Below are 22086 nucleotides of genomic sequence, written 5' to 3'. Positions count from 1 at the left end.
GTCGTTTCTCACCCAGTTTGACAGCTTGTGAACGGTGCTTGGCGCAGTGCTTAGTGTACACAGCTTGCGATCGTAAGGTCGTAGATTCGAATTACGGCTACATATTGTGTCTTTGAGCAAGACACTTTACATCACATGGCTCCAGTTCACTTTGCTTGGCAAAAAACGAGCTGTTCTTGTAATTCGAAGGACCGTTCTTGTCACGTTTCAGTGCCATGCTGAATCTCCCTGACAACCATGTTAAGGGCATGTGTGTCTGTGGAATTCTCAGCCCCTTGCATATTAATTTCACAAGCAGGCTATTCCATTGAACAAATCAACTAGAACATTCATCATAACTGGTGGAGTGCCCAGCCAGATTGCTTGTGTGTACATAGCTCTCGAAAAAGCGCATGGCTCGCTGATTACAGCGTCAAGCTCACAATCGCGAGGTAGTGAGTTCGATTCCCAGACCAGGCTGTATGTAGTGTTCTTAAGCAAGACACTTTATTTCACGTTGTGACGTCACTAGTGCCAGGCTGTATTGGTTCCTGCCAGAGTTGGAAAGCAGCACCAAGTTCCAGTCTGATTCATCTTGGTTTCCACAGCTGGATGCCCTTCCTAACACCAACCTTTCTACTGAATTCATTGGGTGCTTTTTATGTGGCACTGGCATGGGGGTCCTTTATGTGACACTCGCACAGGCATGTGATTGTTTATGTTTGGGATGACATTGTAAGGTAGGTGTGATAGGCTGGATCTGGTCAGTTTGAAAATAAAACAGGGAAAATATTTTGGCGGGATGTGATCGGTCTAAATGTTAAATGGTTAATCAAGAAAGAAGACTTGTATTCAAACTGGTGTATATTCTGAATTTAAAAGAACGTTGCTGGGGCAAGCGAAAGCGAAATCATGATGGCACCTGTGCCCAGTGTCACCTTTCTGACACTTGTGCCCGTGGCATGTGTAAGGACTTTCGAGCGAGATCGTTGCCAGTGCCCCTGGACTGGCTCTTGTGCAGGTGGCACATAAAATACACCATTTTGAACATGGCCGTTGCCAGTACCACCTGACTGGAATTCGTGCCGGTGGCACGTAAAAGCACCCACTACACTCTCAGAGTGGTTGCCGTTAGGAAGGGCATCCAGCTGTAGAAACTCTGCCAAATCAGATTGGAGCCTGGTGTAGCCATCTGGTTTCACCAGTCTTCAGTCAAATCGTCCAACCCATGCTAGCATGGAAAGCGGACGTTAAACGACGATGATGATGATGATTGCGTTGCAAAAGAAATACCATTCAGTTTTATTAATCCTAAACAATGTTCCTGGACATCCACTCCATCTCAATAACACTCATACCAACATAAGAGTAATCTGTACGCCAGCTGCTATCATTTCTGTCTTTCGACCGATGGACCTACAGCTTCATCTAACATTTTTAGCATTTATGCCCCAAAAGGACACACACACTCGCATGTATGTAGATGCACATGCACACACATGTATAAATGAAGATGTCGGTGGGGCTTTCTAATCTCTTTCTCTTTTCTTCCACAGCATCAAGATTGCTCCCATGGCTATTGTGTGCAAAGAATGTGATTTAATTGGGGACATATCAATAGGTGAGTTCCACATTCTCCCTCTTTCTCTCTCTCTCTCTTTCTCTCTCTCTCTCTCTCTCTCTCTCTCTCTCTCTCTCTCTCTTTCTCTCTCTCTCTCTCTCTCTAAGTTTTTATGATTCTCACTGCTTTGTTTTTGCATTCCTCTACTGTGTCACCTTCTATACACACACACACACATATATATACATACATACACATTTACATACATATACATATATACACTTATATTCATACACACATTCGTACATATATATGGTGATATATATATATGTATGTATCTATATATATATGTATATATATAAATACATACATATATATAAACACACGTACATTTATACACATATTCATACACACACACATGCATACGCACACACACACACACATATATATATATATATACATAAATACACATTTACATACATATACACATATATATATATATGTATACATTTATATACGTAAGTACATGCATATATATATACATGCATACATGTATATAAACTCACATGGACATTTATACAAATATTCATACACACACACACATATGTGTGTACGTATATATATAAATATATATATATATATACACACACACACACACACACACACACACACACTCATGCATACTAACATGCACGTCAACACAGCAGATTATATACATCAGGAAGAATTCAGAATAAACATCACTCAAGCAACCTCTCACCCTCACCTTCCTCGACTCTCCCACCCTTCCCGCCTGGTTTTGTAAGTAGGGTAGGAGTGTCGGTAGGAGGTATGGCCTGGTGAAAAGGAAGGAGTGACTTGCTAAGTGGTTGTTGCCTGGTGTTGGCTGGTTGGTTATTTAATTGGTTAAGTAATCAGGTGACTTGGTTGTTATTACTCTGTTATGCATGGCGGGGTAGTGGCGGTGGTGGTGGTGGTGGTGGACGTTGTGTGTGTGTGTGTGTGTGTGTGTGTGTAAATCAATGGCTGGAGTAGGAAAAGAAAATAGAACTAACCTGCTTTTTTTTTTTTGTTTTGGTTTTGGTTTGGGGTAGGGAGAGCAGAGGTGACGGGTGGGTGGGGTATGTGGTGATATGGTGCTTGTGCCTCTGTATGTGTGTGTGTGTGTTTATCCACATTTGTGTGTATGCATGTTTGTATATGCATATGTCTATATATATATATATATATATATGTATGTATATATATATGTATATGTATATATATATGTATATGTATATATATATATATATATATATAGATATAATATATATGTATATGTATATATATATATGTATATATATATGTATATATATATATGTATATATATATGTATATGTATATATATATATATATATATGTATATGTATATATATATATATATATATATATATATATATATATACACACATATGTACGCACACACATATATATATATATATACACTATACATGTAATTAAAGTACACACACACATATATATATATGTATTTATATATGTATGATTGTGTGTGTGTGTGTGTGTGTATATAGAGAGAGAGAGTGAGATATGTATATGCCAGTGTGTGTATATATATATGTGTGTGTGTGTGTGTGTGTGTGATGATAAAAAGCCAGAGAGGTATTCTCTTGCACACAGCCAGACGCACCCACCTGGTGAAATGCCAGGTGTGGCTGTTCACAGCTGATCTGCCTCTTTGGATAATAGTGCAGAGTGATGGGGGGAGGACTGCAGGTCACGGCACCACAATGATAATGATGTTACCTGTGATGATGATGATGAGGAGGAGGAGGTGGAAGAGGAGTAGCAGAAGTATGATGGGAGTTGCATTAGCAATGTTTGTACAATAGAAGTAGGCAGTGGTGGGAGGAGTATTCTGGTTGTCGTTGCCATGCTAGTTTGGTTGTTGTTGCTGTTTAGCACATCCAGCAATTCTACTGGTAAAAGGCCTTCCAACCATGACCATCCCATCTCGTCTTTTTGTTTGACAAGGTGTACACTTCTGCTGTGTGCTTTCCTACTACCACCAAATCTAAGGTGACGTGGTGGTGGAACAAGGTGGTGAGCTGGCAGAATCATTAGAGCGCCGGGCGAAATGCTTCACGGTATTTTGTCTGCCATTACATTCTGAGTTCAAATTTCGCCGTGGTCGACTTTGCCTTTCATCCTTTCGGGGTTGATTAAATAAGTACCAGTTATGCACTGGGGTTGATGTAATCGACTTAATCCCTTTGTCTGTCCTTTTTTGTCCCCTCTATGTTTAGCCCCCTGTAGGCAATAAAGAGATTAATGTCGTAGACAAGGCCATTAGAGGAAAGAAACCTACCTTTAAAGGTGTGAAAGAGTGGTGGTAGCAGAGAACTATATCAGGTAACTGGAAGGGAAGCTAGAAGACAGGTGTATTTAGCCAGGGGAGAAGCAGAAAGGAACAAGTTTGCCAATGTTCTGCAGCATGAGGGCTAGAGGCTTGATATGTTTTGGATTGCAAGACAGTGTATCAGAGAAAACCATGATGTTGTAGGAGAGAAGTGCATTCACATGGACGATGGCTCACTTACAGTTTGTAATTCTGCAAAGAAGGAGGCTTGGAAGTGCCACTGTGAGAGTTTGCTGAAGGTAGAAAACGGATGGAAGAAAGAGAGCCTGCCTAACATGGACCCAACGGAGGGACCGGCTATCTGAACCGACTGTAGCTTAAAAGGTAAAGCAATTTAAAAAAAAAATATGAAGACAGGGAAAGTCCCCAGCCTATCAGGAATTATCACTGAGATGCTTTAAAATAACTGCCAAAACAGACGATTGTAGTGATGATGGTGGAGGATATCGACTCCTTACTTGTTTTTCTAAAATGCACCATAAATGTTCAATAATATTGAGATCTGGAGACTGTGGTGGCCAGATAAGACGTTCAACTTCACTAGAATGTTCCTCATGCCATTCAGTAAGAACTTAAGCTGTGTGAATTGGTGCATTATCATCCTGAAAGATTGTGTTTCCCTCCGGAAACGGTTGATCAAATTCATAGGATTAATTTGATCAGATAAAATGCTTCAATAGTCTTGACTATTAATTCTGCTATGAAGGGAAACCATTGGGCTGGCGGATTTCCAAGATATAGCCCCCACCCCAGATCATCACAGATCCTTCTCCATGTTTAACAGTTGGAAGAAGACAGTCTGGATCAAATGCTTCTTTTGGCTGTCTCCACACGTATACTCGGCCAGTGGTCGGAAATAAGGTAAAGGATGACTCATCCGAGAAAATAACATTCTTCCACTGCTTTAGGGACCAATTCTGTAGATTTTTGCTCCACTCTGAACGCTTTGCAACGTTTGTTTTTGAAAGTAGTGGTTTTCTGATTGCTGCCCACCCTTGAAATCCGGCTTTGTGCAGCTCCCGATGAACAGTATTTGTGGAAACTGGATTCTGGAGATGGTGGGAGCTGTACTTTTGTGATCCTTTCTAACAATTCGTCTAAGAGTCCGACGGTCCCTATCTGAAAGTTTTTAGTTTTCTTCCGGAGTTTTGTTTCGACGAGGAGGTTTTCCCTCTTTTTCAAAGGCTGTCATTACTTTCGAGACAGTACTTCTTGATACACCAAAAATTTCGGCTGTTTTTGTTACACTAGCACCTGCCATGTGAGCACCAACAATTTGACCTCTTTGAAGGTCCGATAGATCTGTCATTTTAATGAATTTTAATTACCTTTTCCTGATGATATCTGAAAAGAAACAGCAATTTTAGCAAAAGATATTAAGCAACGCTAATAATAAATCAAAAAGCATAAAAATAAACAAGCTTTTCACGGTTTTATAGATATTTCAAAATTACGATGGTAGGTGTTTCCATTATTTTATCCAACCCCTGTATATATATATATAGAGAGAGAGAGAGAGCAGTATGGCCTCACATGCTTTTGGTGCTTTTGTTAGATGTTGAGCAAACACATTTGCGGTCGTCAACCTCATCCCATTATATAAATATCTGTTCCAGTAATAGACTGTGTTTGTCTTTCCATTAGAAAATGCTTTGCTCTAATCTGATTTGTATTTGCAGCAAGCAATCTCTGATGAGTAACATAACGTGCAGAACTAGTCGGACGCTGAAACCTGCTTCTGAAACCTTTAAAAAAATTGTTATCAGGTTTTTGGTAAAAGGTCTTTTGATCAAAAGTAGGTTTTTTGAGTGGTCAATTATTAGTTCCAAGTTATGAATGTCCAGAGTAGATATTACTAGCTAAACATGAGAAAATATGGGGGAAGAATTAAAGTGGGAACTTGTCCATTGTCACTGAATAACCCATTAGCTGTGTCACATGACTGGGATCAGGTATGGAGTTTGTCTGGAATTCTCTCTATCTATCTATCTATCTATCCATCTATGTATGTGTGTGTGTGTATATATATATATATATATATATATATATATATATATATATACATACACACACACACACAAGGATGTGCTGAAAAGTTCCTGGCTTTAAGGGTATTGTGAAAGGCCTGGTTGGAGGCCCATCTTTCTGAGTTCATTTACAGGGCTTAGAACATCTGAAGGACTACTGCAATAAGTGTATGACTCTGAGAGGGGGATATGTTGAATAAAATCATTAAATAACCGGTTCTCTTGTATTTTCTTTTACCTAAAGCCAGGAACTTTTCAACCCCCCCCCCCCTCCTGTATGTTTCCTTGGGGGAAGAACTTCTTATCCCAAGTTTTGTTGGCTTTGAGTTGTTATCAATGCTTCTGTAAACTTTGTTTTTTCTAGATGGAGTGTTGACCCCATACAAATCCATTTTTTTTAACCTCTGGGAAGAAGTGGTCCTTATTCTTCTGGCCTCTAAACCTTTGACCTGTTCAGCATGGGAGGCCCTACTTGGAGCATGTGCCTCACTGGCATGGCCCTCAGGGTCCCTGAGGCATGCCTGCCACAAGCCACCACACTGCAAGAAGGACTGGAACTGTGGTGGAAAATGCAGCCTAGATCTCCCAATTTGGACCCCTAGACTGGTGCATCTGGGCTACTGGAACAAGCATTGCTGCTGGCTTGTGGCCCACAGTGCCATGCAATGGGCTATTATCATGACCTTGATGTGGAGAAGGATTGGAGCAAGGAAGTCATCTGATTGTAGCATGTTGGTGCTTCCATAGTAGCAGCAAGGCTCTCACTGGAGCTGATGGCAGCTTTGTTCAATGGCTTTGTTTTGTCTAATTTATCTCACCGAATGTCTGTTCCATTTTGCTAGGACTGGGTTGTTTGTTTTTGTTTTCTCTTTTGCATGTTTGTTTATCCTTGTGTTTTGTTTTCGGTTGACTGGCACACCCTGTGTGTGTATGTTTCTGCTTGTGTGTGTATGTTTCTGCTTGTGTGTGTGTGTGTGTGTGCGTGTGAATTCTTTGAATTCATTTTATTAATTAAGGTGTGTTGCCTCACTGAAAAACAAAATTCCATGATTGGGATTTAGGTATCAGCAACTGTACAGAATTATGTAATTATGTAATGTGTGTATATATATATATATATATACACACACACATGCACAAAGAGAGAGCGAGAGAGAGAGAGACAGACAGACAGACAGACAGACAGTAGGTGCTGTAAAGTTCCTGGCTTTGGGTAAAAGAAAATAGAGGAAGATCGGTTAAATATGAGTTTATTAAACATATTCCACTCACAGATTCACACAGTTATTGCAGCGGTCCTTCAGTTTTTCCAAGTTCTGTAAAAGAATTCAGAAGGCTGGGCCTCCAACCAGGCCTTTCGTGATACCCTTAAAGCCAGGAGCTTTTCAGTACCTGTTCATATATATTTTATTCTTTATTTTTTGCTAGTTTATATATATATATATATATATATATATATATATACACACACATTTATGTATGTGTGTGTATGTGCATACACACACACACATACACAAACATACAAACCTTCATATGTCTATGAACCGTGTATCTATTAGTGTGCATATACACAGCTATGTATAAACACTATCATATGCACACATAACAAGCATGTACACACACACACACACAAACACACACACACACACATTATTTAGCTGATCCTTTGACCTTCTGCTATGGAGTATTTGACCTCACAACTCTCTCCTTTCACCTCTGTTTTCAGGTGCCCGCACCATCATCCACCCGAAGGCCAGGATTGTGGCTGAAGCCGGCCCCATCATCATTGGCGAGAGTAACCTGATTGAAGAAGGTGTACAGATCATTAACAAGTAAGTTGGAGAGTGAGCGGAGTAGGGCCAGATTTTGGTGGGTATGTGTTGAGTCGGTATCATGCATCCAGGGGTAAGACTTCAAAGTGCATTTAGTTGTGGAGCCTTGGTACAAGGGTTCCAGGCTTTTGAGGAGGTTGGAACTACTTCTGAACTCATTATTGTCCCCAGATCTACTCTGACCTTAAGTATTAGGGTCCCAGTTATGGGTTAACTAGCATGTGTACCACCTGCTTCAAGCCCAGGTTACTATGTCTGCTCTGATAATCGGTTGTGATTTGGTCAGCAAATCCTCTGTGATGGTCGATAATGTATGTGTAAGTGAAGATTGTTGATGATGATGGCTGTGATGGTGATTGTTAGGTTTATCTTTGGCTCATTTTAGTCTTTAGACTGTGGCCATGCTGGAGCACTGCATCGAAGAAGTCTTAGTCGAACAAATTGACCTCAGTACTTATATTTAAAGCCTCTTACACACTCTGTCAATCTCTTTTGCTGAGCCACTAAGTTACAGGGATGTAAACACACCAACACCAGTTGTCAAGCAGTGGGGGGGGGGACAAACATAAAGGCACACACATACACAGATATATATGACAGGCTTCTTTCAGTTTCCATCTACTCACAAGGCTTTGGTTGGCCTGAGGCTATAGTAGAAGACACTTGCCCAAGGTGTCACGCAGTGGGACTGAACCCAGAACCATGTGGTTGGTAAGCAAGCTACTTACCACACAGCCAAGCCGAATGAGATGATGCAGATGACTGTAGAGATGCTAATGATGGTGATGGTGATGATGATTATGTTTGTATTTTCTCTTCCAGATTACCTGAAGATGGTTCTCCCACAGATGAAACTCCAGTGATGGTCATTGGGAATCACAATGTCTTCGAGGTGGCTTCTTGTATCCTTCACACAATCACCGTGTATACACGTGGCATGTGTGTGTCTGTATGTATATGTGTGTGTGTATGTGTGCGTTTCTGTCTGTGCGTCTTTGTACTGACACTGCTTGGGCTGTAGTGACATTTTTTTGTTAACGTTCTGCATGAGTAGAAAGTTTGGCAATGATGCAGAACAAACCATCATGTTTGGAAACAAAATGCCAGAAAGAATATTTGATTGTAGAATGAGAATTCTGGAATATTGGTTTCAGAATCTGGAACAAGGCCAGCAATTTCGGGTAAGTTGGGTTGGGACAGTGTCGAGTCGATGACATCGTCCCCTGTGCTCAGCTGGTATTTATTCTATAGACGCCAAAAGGATGAAAGGTGAAGTCAGCCTTCGTTGAATTTGAACCCTAACCCTAACCCTTAGGTTAGTGCTGCTTTGACTGGCTTCCATGCCAGTGGCACGTAAAAAGCACCATCCGATCATGGTCGATGCTAGATCCTCTGGCCCCTGTGCTGGTGGCACGTAAAAAGTACCCACAACACTCTCAGAGTCGTTGGCATTAGGAAGGGCATCCAGCTGTAGAAACCATGCCAGATCAGATAGGTGCAGCTTTCTGGCTTGCCAGTCCTCAGTCAAACCGTCCAACCCATGCCAGCATGGAAAGCGGACGTTAACCGATGATGATGATGATGATGATGATGTAACTGATACATAGAAAAACAAATGTACAACAGTTATTTTCATTTTGAAAGTTTTGTTGCTAAATTAGCCCTAAATGCACACGCACACACGTGAACTCTTACACCATCGCACACAATCTAAGACCGTCACACACATACTCTTGCATCATCACACACACACACACACAGATATATTTATCAAGTATGTTCTATTAGAAGAACTGGTCCTGGCTTACATTGGTTAATCTCTTTCTGTGGCATATTTTCATGTGGCCTTGGTGCTTTTTTGTATCACACACTAACACACACACACACACACACGCACACACACACATACACACAATATTTCCCTATCGCTTTCTCAAATGCACAAACACACACGCACACAACATTTCACTCTTTCTCAAATGCGCACACACCACCTCTCTCTCTCTCTCACCAACACGTACATGCCACATCTCACTCTAACTCTCTCTCTCTCTCTCTCTCTCTCTCTCTCTCTCTCCCTCCCTCCCTCTTTCTCTCCCATCCCCTCACACACATATCTCTTCCCCAGAAATCATACCACACACCCCCTTCTCCGTCCCGTCCCCTTCACCCTCCTTTTTATCAACCAAGGTTTGTTGACACTCAATAACCAACTTCCTGTAAGTGAGATAAGAATTTAAATACACACACACACACACACACACACGCACGCACGCATGCATGCACATACACGTTTCACCCATATACATACATATATGCATATACATATGCACAAACACATACCCACACATGCATACATGTACACACGTACATTCATACGTACACACACAAGTACACATACATACATATGCACATATATACATTCATAACATACATACACATACAATTATGCGCACCTATACATACACACGCACATATATACATTCATACACATATACGCATATACATTCATAGATACGTATACATACATACACATGCATACATGCACACACACATAGACAGATACACACACATATACATACATACATTCACATATATCCGTCTATATATTACAGCACAAGAAGGTTCCCACACTCACACCCCTTCACCTCGAACCCACCTCACCCACCTACCATTATCCCTACCTACTCCTTGCCCCACCGCTGCTACAACCCCTCCTCGCCCCCCACTTCTGGTTCTTAATATTACTATGAGGGTGGGGACTGTCCTGTTGACTTCCATTTCAGCAGTTATTGTTGTTTTTTTTCTTTGCTTTGTTCAGCCCTGGGTCATCACTGATTCAGCAGATTTTATCATCAAAGACCTCTCCATTAGTGACCATCCCTGCTTTTACTTTTGTTTTTGCAACATGGTTTTTTAGCTGGGTCTGCATCCTTCCTTTTCTCCTTCTGTGTGGTTCAGCGAAAGGTCATTTGTCTGCTATTTCTAGCAAGTCAGGCAACAGCTTCTCTCATTGGCTGATTCCATGAGCTGTTCTTATAATTAGCAGTCTCTAATTGTAATTTCGCTAGCTCTTCATTAGGCTGACTTAGTTTTTGTTGTTGTTTAACCCCAGGTCAATCCTGATCTTGCAGGTCTTTGATCAGAGATGTTCCAACTGTGTCCATCCCTTCATTTTTTTTTTTATGTCTTTTGTTTCACATGTGCAAAGGCATGGCTGCATGGTAAGAAGTTTGCTTCCCAGTTATATAGGTTTGGGTTCAGTCCCACTGCATGGCAAGTGTCTTCTGCTACAGCCACGGGCCGACCAATGCTTTAAATTTAATTTCTGTCAAAATATTTTTGGCGCTTTGAAACTGTGACCCATTCATTGACAAAACTTCATGTTTCAGCACAAATTGACACAATTTAAATTTAAATGTTGAAGTAAATCTAACGTTTTTTTTTTGTTTTTTTTTTTTTTTGTGTGTTCTTAAATGCCTTATAAACATCTTCCACACTGCAATTGTTTTTGTTTCAGCACACGATCTCAGATCAAGTCACTTGCTATGCAAGTACATCTCCATATCTATCTATGTATCTATCTATCTATCTATCTATCTATCTATATATATATATATATATATATATATACGTTGCCAGTGGCACGTAAAAGCACCCACTGCACTCTCGGAGTGGTTGGCGTTAGGAAGGGCATCCAGCTGTAGAAACTCTGCCAGATCAGATTGGAGCCTGGTGCAGCCTTCTGGCTTGCCAGTCCTCAGTCAAATCGTCCAACCCATGCTAGCATGGAAAGCGGACGTTAAACGATGATGATGATGATGATGTATGTATATATATATATATATCTATATATATATATATATATATATTTGTAAGTGATCAATTATTTTGTATTTTTAATTGAGCTAAAGCTTTTATATTTCTATTAAGATTTTGTGAATTAACCAATTTATTTTGCATTTTTAACCCATTTATATTTTAATTGATTTATTTATATTTTGAATTAACAAATATATTTTACATTTTTTTCTATGAACTGTTTGCTTTATGTTTTCAATTAATGAATATTTGATATATTTTCTCATTAACCCATAGAATATATTCCTAATTAATCAATGTATTATATTTTTAATTAATTAGTATGGTATATTTCAAACTTATCATTATGTTACATTTTCATTTAACCAGTATATTATATTTCTAATTAACTTAACCAATATTTTTCCTTAAGTGATTCCTAGATGTAGAATCTCTGAAAATTGGTAATTTCAATGTTGTTGAAGTAAAAGGTAAGACATTGATTATCCCATTACACACACACACACATGCATACATATATTGACATACACACAAACACACATATATGTATACACACAGATACACACACTCACATATATATATATATATATATATATATATATATATATATGTATATATACACACACATATATACATACACATGCACACACACACACACACACACACACACACATACATATATATATATATATATATATATAGGGTCATCCTATAAATAATGCGTTTTTTTTTTATACTTATTTATTTTTCAAACATAAGATAAATATTATCATAGAGAACCCATTTCTATACATACATACATACATACATACATACATACATACATACATACATACATATATATATATATATATATATATATATATATATATATATACATACACACAGGCACACATACACACACATATATCTTTTACTTGTTTTAGTCATTTGACTGTGGCCGTGCTGGAGCACCGCTTTTAGTCAAACAAACCGACCCCAGGAATTATTCTTTGTAAGCCTATCAGTCTCTTTTGCCGAACTGCTAAGTTATGGAGATGTAAACACGCCAACATCAGTTGTGAAGCAATGGTGGGGGGGGGGACAAACACAGACACACAAATACATAGATACGTACATATATACATATATATATATATGATGGGATTCTTTCAGTTTCCATCTACCAAATCCACTCACGAAGCCTTGGTCAGCCCAAGGCTATAGTAGAAGACACTTGCCCAAGGTGCCACACAGTGGGACTGAACCCAGAACCCTGTGGTTGGTAAGCAAGCTTGTCACCACACAGCCACGTCTGCATCTATTCATGCGTTATACATACTTTTTATAGAGTTTTAAATGCAAAAGTTATAATACACCTTATTATACATAAAATCCAAACATCTCCCAGTTTTGCAATTCTAAGCACATGGCCATGTTTAGAATAGTACATGTTGTATCTGTTGTGCAAGGTAATTAGTGTGTAACGAAGACTTTCAGATCATTATAGGACTGTTGTAGTTTTCTATTATAATGATATTACTAGTTATGCTTGTGTTAGAGATCATGTCGCTGAGGGTGGTTTTACAGTTTTACTAAAGAATTTAAATGATTCAGACGTGAACTACAAAGTCTGTATGGAAACAACAAAATGACAAAATATATTTAGTGTCCTGGGTGCTTTTTTATGTGGCGCTGGCACAATGGGAATAAATAAAGCGTTACATTTGACAAAATGATATGAATTCTAAGGTGTTAATACTTTAGCATTCAAACTGGCTATATTAAGCCAAAAATATTCTGTTCCTTGTTCAAACTGGCCAGATATGGCCTCACCCACCAACCTTACAATGTCACATCGTTCAACAGTCACAGCTACAAGATAATGGATGATAATCTCAAAGCAATGTGGATAAACAATAAACAAAGATTGCGTTTGACAGAGTAATCTGAATGCTAGATGGTTAAACCGTGAGATCTCTTAGCAGTAAGATGTAATTGAGCTGAGAACATCCAAACTTTTAGCGTTTTGGTATCCCAATTAGCTTAATGCATGGCCCATGGGCCTCAAAATTTGCACCAGTTGGGTTTCATTTGTTCAAGAAAGATCACAACCCAGGAAACTCCTGTTAATCATATCTGCTTTGGCAATCTGTTGTATGTCTTTCACAGAATTTGAAGATCTGCTGTTTCTTGTCTTTAAGACATGGTGTAACAGCTGTATTTGAAGAATCATTATCAGAATTGTTACACCCAAAATTATCTCCAAGGTATGATGTCAGTATATAAAAGATAGACATTTCCTGTTTAACAATTGTTTAAGAACACGCCATTCTTCAGAACTTTGTGAAACATATACCACAAACAGGATATTTTTAGTTTCCATCTACATAATGCGTTGTAAATTGGTTAGGCCATAATTTCACTGCTTCTTTTTGTTATCTCTAGGATGGAATTTCTGGTAACCCATTGACAAAACTAAAATTAGAAAGTCTGTCAACCTTTCCCTTTAGTGATAAACCAACCAAGAATCTGCCAATTTGTTGAACTCTCGTGTCAAGTTTAAAAGAATCTTTTATCATGGCAGCTAATCATGTTTCATGTAATTGATGTTTCCTTTGAATATTAGATCCGCTTAATTCTTCTTGATCATGGCACGAGCACGGCTGTGTGGTTAACAAGCTTGGTTCCTAAACTTCTGGTCTTGGTTTCAGTTCCACTGTGTAGCACCTTCAACAGGTGTCTTTTCCTAAAACCCCAGGCTACAGAAGACACTTGCTCTGGGTGCTACAAAGTCTTGTAAAGTCACAGATCATTTCTGGGTGTTGTAATATCTTGGGGTGCTAAAAAAAACCCAATATATTTGATGTTAACACTTGCCTTAAAAGTATTTAGATTTTGTGAAACCGTTAGCATTTAAACTGAGCGTAAATGCCCCAAATATGCTTTATTAAAAAGCAGTAAAAATATCGATAGAACTGTTGCTCAGAGTTTCAGCTGTAACATTCGTTGGACACTTTCTAAACAAAACTGTCCGACAAACAGTAACGTGAAACTCTGAGTAATGATTTTTGTGATTTTTTTTAACTGCTTTTTAATAAAGTGTATATATATATATGTGTGTATATATATATATATATGTGTATGTATATATATATATATATATATATATATATATATATATATATATATATATATATATAATGGGCTTCTTTCAGTTTCCATCTACCAAATCCACTCACAGTGCTTTGATCAGCCTGGGGCTATAGTAGAAAACACTTGCCCAGTGTGCCACATAGTGGGACTGAACCCGGAACCTTGTGGTTGGAAAGCAAACTTGTCGCTTGCACCTTTATAGGATCATAAACAGCTTTAGAAACTGAACTTTACTCGAATATAATTAAATTTTTCAATTTTTAAAGAATTCTTTCAATACTAAAAAAGCCACATACCCCCCCCCCCGGTCCTCCACTGCTCCTGCAATTATGTTGTTTACAAATTTGAGTCGAACAATAACGAGGATAGCTGTGTCACATGTTTCGGGACACTGAATATAACGCATCTACTATTCAATACTAGAATAAAGCCGAAAAATTATTGACAAGAATTCCAGAAATGATTCTATTGTATATTTTCATAACCATATCAAATAAATATTAAAAAAAAAAAAAACAGTCCTGAGAAAAACAAACAAGAAAAAACCCTAACCTAAGCTGCCCTCCCTCCACAACCAACCCTGTTTTCTGATATAGCTGTATGTCTTTTAGTTTATAAACAACAAATTATTTTCTCTATTTATGTAATTATATACCATGATTAAGTATTACAAGGCCATCGTTAAATGCCTCAAAGTTAGGATAATAATGACAATAATAGAAATAATTAACTGGGAGAATAACAATCTAACAATAATTAGTTGTAGTAAGCCCTTTTCATTCATCCTGTCATGTGAGTTAAGTTGTAAATAAAGGGAAATACTATGTGAGGCAAAAATATATGATCATTTAATATCCTTTCCCACTATAGGCACAAGGCCTGAAATTTTTGGAGAGAGCAGGGTTGTCGATTTCATCAGACCCCTGTATTCAACTCGTATTTATTTTATCGACTCGGAAAGGATGAAAGGCAAAGTCGACCTCAGCAGAATTTGAACTCAGGACTTGAAAATGGACAAAAATGCTGCCAAGCATTTCCTCTGGTGTTCTGACGATTCTGCCAGCTTGTGTGTTCGTAGTTCCACAAAATAAATCCCTTCTCTTATTCAATACAAAGACAACTGGTGTTGGCGTGTGTATGTTCCTGTAACTTAGCTGTTTGGCCAAAGAGACCGATGAAATATGTGCCAGGCTTAAAGAAAAAATGGGATCGATTCATTCAACAAAAATTCTTCAAGGTGGTGCCCCAGCATGGCTGCAGTCTAATGACTGAAACAAGTAAAGAATTGAATTATTATTATTGAGTGAGAGAGTAGTGCATGCCATCAAAGTGACACTGGAGTACAAATATACAAAGCCCAGTATACCCATCATGACTACCTGTCTGATAAGGGTACACCAGGCACATGCATCATAACCATATGTGTGCAAATGGTGATCTCATATCAAAATAAACAGCGCATGAACTTGCAGGTGGGACTCAGAATTTTCTTCAGGTTGGGTAGCCCATCCCTCTCAAAAGGTCCTTGAATAAAGGTTGTTTAAGGATGATGAACAAAACATCCATGTTTCCAGAGGTGAGTTATTCAAGCCCCAAAGAATTCCTCTCAACACATGACTATGATGCTCCCCCACTACTTCTGCTCGTAATCAGAGATGCACATATCGTCAGCCACCAAGGGACATGCTCAACTGGTTAAGGTCAAACAACTGACAAGCAAATCTGTGGTATTGAGCAGAACATTTGCTGTAGCCCATCTTTTTATACCAAGACAAAACAATGTCCATGATAACACTTCCAATCAATTAAGATCAGAAGCCATGAGAGCCACTGCCTGGAACTACGTCAGGGCATCATCATCATCATCATCATCATCATTATTATTATTATTATTATTATTATTATTTATTATTATTTTTTAAATTGTTGTTGTTGTTATTGCAGCTAGCGTTGGCCGGAACACTGAATTAACATCTGGCTGTATTGTTGGGGCCAAATGTTGTCTGAGCACCAATGAATGTCTACAGGAGAACACTGTAATTTATGGCCAAGAATGCAGGCGCCGTGTACAGCAGGAACATCCTTTCGTGAGTTTTTCTTCTGTCGATATTTTTTTCTTTAAGACAGTGTATCTAAGACTATATCACCCCCTGTTTTCGTAAAGTGTGATTTGAGAGCTGTTTGGCTGCTATTTTTTGCCGTTTGTGTAGTATTAGTAGTAGTAGTAGTGGTGGTGGTAGTGGTTTAGCCCGAGGTTGACTTATGGCTGAAGGTAGTCCAGCTGTGACAATCCCATCTTTTACTCAGACCTGCTGTTATCACACAGCTCCAGGTCGGTCCCGATCCAGTGCAGCAATGTTCAAAGACAATCCTTTCCAGATGTGACCACCCTCACCCTTTATTCGAAAGACAAGTGCGTCTCTAATACCGCATACATTGCCAAACCCAACGCGTTCTTCCCCGTTTCCAGAGACAGTGTCATTTCAGTGAGGTTTAGCTCCTATTTCTAGCATGTCCGTTGACCACGCGTTCAGGCTGACTTCATTAATTCTTTGGCAGCACCAAAGACCAAAATAACGCTCACTTCCTGTTTCTGTTTCTATTTTGGTAAAAGAATGACCTCTGTCACCCTTGCCACCCCTTCCTCTCACCCCCACCCCACTCCCCCACCCTCCACCAGAACCTGAGATAATCTTGGAAGGGAGGTGTGGGGAAGGGGACAAAACGATTTGGTATTTTATCTCAAGAAGTACACAGCCTTGACCTTTCCTCTCTCTCTCTTATCTTTTCTCCCTCTCTCTTCTCTTCTCTTTCACTCTATCTAAGTCCCTCTCTCTTGTTATCTCTCTTTCTTCGTTATTATCTCTCTCTCTCTCTCTCTCTCTCTCTCTCTGCCTCTCATGCACTTTATCAGGTATTGAGGTTTATTTCCGGAAAATACCACCACTGCCACCATCATCACCATTGTCATACCACTCCTGGTATGATATCTATAACACCACCACCACCACCATCACTGCATCCACCACCACCACCATAGCTACCACTGTCACCACTACCAACACTATATTCATCACCACCACCACCACCACTACCATGTTCACTTCTACCACCAATACCTCCACTGCTACCACTCACCAGTCGCTAACACTAGCACCATCCCTAACACCACCACCACCACCACCACTCACCACCCCTCATCACCCTCCACTCCAATATGTTGGATATGTTTATATATTTTTAAATGTGACCTTTGGAAGGTGTACAGGAGAGGCCGAGTGGGGGGGACGCAGAAGGCAGAGGAGAGACTGGCCAGATGGTTTCAGCATGGTAAATGATAAAGCAGTAGTAGTGGTGGTGGTAACAGTCAGAGGAGCAAATGCTAGTAATAATGATATTGGGGATGGTGTTGATGACGGTGTGATCATGTCGATGATGATGTTCTTTAACCCCAGGTCAACCCATTGACTTGTGGTGGTTAACACATGTTCCTGTTATCAACTTGTATTTCCTTCAGTGTGGTGCCAACCAATTCAATCTCCATGCTGTCTATAATAATAACAACAACAACAATAATAATAATAATAATAATAATAATAATCTTTTCTACTATAGACACAAGGTCTGAAATTTTGGGGGACAAGGGACTAGTCTATTACATCGACCCCCAGTGTTTTACAGGAACTTAATTTATTGATCCCGAAAGGATGAAAGGCAAAGTCGACCTCGGTGGAATTTGAACTCAGAACGTAAGGACAGACGAGACACCGCTAAGCATTTTATGCTGTATGCTAACAATTCTGCTAGCTCGCTGCCTTAATACTAATAATAATGATAATAATAATAATAGTAGTAGTAGTAGTAGTAGTAGTAGTCCTTTGTGATATAGACACTAGGCCTGAAATTTGGAAGGCACTGGTTGGCTGAACATTTGGTAGGAGGCTGGACAGAATCTGTTTCAGTATTTAAAGAGGAGTTATTTAACATTGCATTTAGAGATTTGTACCTAGATTCTTAAGTTGAGCCCCTGTGAAAGGTTGAAATTGCTCTTTCCAGCATTTGAGGTTTGATCTTATAAATAGCTGTGAAGTACCCCTTCAATGACCACCACTATCATCATTATTGTCTTACCATGGCAAATTTTGTAACATTATACCACAGCTTGTAACATTGTGTCATAGTTTGTGACGTGCCAAAGTATGTAACATTGTGCTGCAGTTTGTGAAAATGTGTCAAAGTCTGCAATATTGTGCCAGACATTGCCACCTTGTGTCAGAATGTTTTGTGGAAGAGCATGATGTTATTTCAAAGTTTATGACGTTGTGTGTCTGTAATGAAATATCCAAATTTATGACAATATCATTGATTACGATGTCCCAGATTTTATGATGTTATACCAAACCTTATGACTTTGTTCTTTACTTTATCTTGTTTCAAAGTTTAAGTTCTTAAGACAAAATCTTTTGCCTTATTCCTAAATTTATAATGTCATTTTAAAGTTCACAACTTAATTCCTGTTTGTGACATCGTTTCAAAGCCTCTCATGTTATACCAAAGTTTATGACATTCTTCTTAATGCTATGAACTTCTGCCCAAACTTAAGACTTTGTACCAAATTTCAAACGTATTTATTTCCCAGGCACAGACTCTGCAGTTGGATTTCCTCTCCAAACTTCTGCCAAGTTTCCATCACATCAGAAAACCAACCAAAGTTGCAAACTAATTATTCCTCCACTCACCCACCCCACACGCACATGGAGGGTATGTGTGTGTGGTGGTGGGATATCCTCTTAAATTATGGTAAGTAGATGTCTATGGCATCCATAGACGCATAGGCTCATGCATACAGATGCATATTATGCTTTGTATATACGTTCATGTAAATCATCGCTTGACAACTGATATTGGTGTGTTTACGTCCCCTTAACTTAGCTGTTCAACAAATGGGACTGATAGAATAAGTACTAGGCTTACAAAGAATAAGTCGTCGACTCGATTTCTTTGACTGAAACCCCTTTGAGGCAGTGCTCCAGCATGGCCGCAGTCGACTGGAACAAATCACAGAATAACAGAATTCATTTGAGATTCTGCTAACAGTTAACGACTTTTACAGTTCTCTTCTACGGCTCTCTTCTCTTTCACCTTGAGCAAGGTACATAACTCTACTTTCTCCTCCGCCTCTTAACACAAAAACAAACTAACAAACAAACAAACAAAATATTATTATCATTATTATTATTTTTATTATTATTATTATTATTATCTTCTGGTTTTCTGTTCTGAGTTCAAATTCTGCAGGGACGACTTTGCTTTCATCCTTTTGGGGTTGATGAAATAAATACAATTTGGTTACATCTGCTGTGGTTGATGTAACCAACTGACCCCCTCCCCTAAAATTGCCTGGCCTTGTGCCAAAATTTTGAAATCATCATCATCATCATCATCATTATTATTTGACAGTGTAAGGAATTACGAGGAATATTCTTATTAATTTAATCATTATTACTTTTATTATGTATTTGTAATCAAAATATTTACATAATTACATTTTGATATTTCAGGAAACGGCCTCCACTTTTCGAATCCGAGTTTCTATTTATTGTCTTCAATGGCAGAAGCTGATTTCTTCTGGATTTTAAACAGCCAGGACATTTGAGGGTGGCTGAAGGGAATGGAACAACAGAAAACAAAGACAACCACCTTAATGTCGATGGCAAACTGAGCAAATACATACTTGTCTCGCTTGCTTTAGATATATGTGTATGTGCATGTATGTATGTGTGCGTATGTATGTATATATCTATATGTATGTATCTATGTCTATATATATATATATATATATATATATATATATATATATATATATATATATATACACACATTATATATATACACACACATACCTGTGTTTATATATATACATACATACATATGAATATATACATACATATATATCTATTTGTGTATCTGTCTGTATATATATATATATATATATATATATATATATATATATATATATATATATATATATATATATATATGCACATGTATCTATATACATACATACACATGTGTGTCTATATATATATATGTATGTATGTATGTTTGTATATGCATACACGTCTATGTATACATGAACATGTGTTTTATCTGAAAGTCTTGTCTCTTGTCATGCATGACCTTTCCCTATATCAGTAGACCAACATATATATAGTGATATGAGAACGTACATACATACATAAACATATGTCCAGACACATACATGCTGCCATACAAACTTACACACATGCACACACAGACTCTCACACACACACACACATGTGTTGCTTTGCTGTTTGTTTTGTTTTGTCTTATTTATTTATTTACTCTTGTTGAATATGTATAAAAATCATTAATATATTTCTGGACACTAATGTTTTGTCGATCTGTTCCCGTTCCCCCATCTGCTCCACCTCACCACTTACACGCACACACACACCCTATATTACACATACATACACACCAACATACACAACCCTACACACAGTACCTATCCACCACAGCCCAGGGCAAATATGCCACATCACCCTCAAACACTACCCCTTTCTTTTTCCTCACCATTTACCCCATACACTTTATTCCACCAGGTGTGACATATTGAAATCTGTTACTGCTTCTCCTCCTCCTCCTCTTCTTCTTTTGCGAAGACCCCAAATATGGGTCAATGGAACAAAGCGTTATATTGCCAAGAACCAGGCTGTTAATATGGAATCCAAAGACACAGTCTTAGGCATTCAACCAGCAGAATATTTCTGGATAGAAATATGCCAAGGACACTCAAACAACTTTATTTACCCAGGAAAAGACAAAAAAAAAAATAATAATAATAAATTTAATTGTGAAATCACTGCTGTTGTTGTTGTTGCTATGCATTAATCCATCGCCATATTGTGGTTTATTATTTAAGCTTACGTGGATTTGTCTGTGGTGTTGTTTTGCATTTAAAATAAAATAAATATATACAAATTGTATTAAAAAAAAAAATATATATATATATATATATATATATACAGTAATCCGTCGCCATATTGTGGTTCACCTATCGTGGTTTATTATTTAAGCTTACATCGATTCCACCGTGGTGTTGTTTTGCATTTATAATAAAATAAATATACACTAATTATAAAAATAATAATAAAAAAAATACAGTACAGTACTGTTTCTACTTCGCAGATTTTCATGTCGTTGGGGGTTTTGGAATGTAACACCTGTGATAGTCGAGGGATTACTGTAAAGTCATAGGTTGGTTCCTGATCCTGCAGAATTATGAAGGAA

General features: G+C 38.4%; 1 protein-coding gene across 1 annotated transcript in view; it reads left to right on the top strand.

The window, feature by feature from the left end:
• Positions 1-21658, top strand: part of LOC106874572 (dynactin subunit 6) — a 41199-nt gene extending 19541 nt beyond the window's left edge. The window contains exons 2-8 of the mRNA XM_014922349.3: positions 1536-1600; positions 7710-7815; positions 8638-8717; positions 12060-12107; positions 16717-16859; positions 19412-19572; positions 20334-21658. Coding sequence (XP_014777835.1) covers positions 1536-1600; positions 7710-7815; positions 8638-8717; positions 12060-12107; positions 16717-16859; positions 19412-19495 — 526 coding nt within the window. The 3' untranslated portion in view covers positions 19496-19572; positions 20334-21658. The remainder of the gene's footprint in view (positions 1-1535; positions 1601-7709; positions 7816-8637; positions 8718-12059; positions 12108-16716; positions 16860-19411; positions 19573-20333) is intronic.
• The last annotated feature ends 428 nt before the right edge of the window (positions 21659-22086 follow it).

The sequence above is a fragment of the Octopus bimaculoides genome, chromosome 23, assembly GCF_046866305.1.
Source record: "Octopus bimaculoides isolate indiv1 chromosome 23, ASM4686630v1, whole genome shotgun sequence".
Lineage (NCBI taxonomy): Eukaryota > Metazoa > Mollusca > Cephalopoda > Octopoda > Octopodidae > Octopus > Octopus bimaculoides.
Note: the sequence above shows the minus strand (reverse complement) of the source record. Positions and strands in the feature narration are given on the sequence as shown.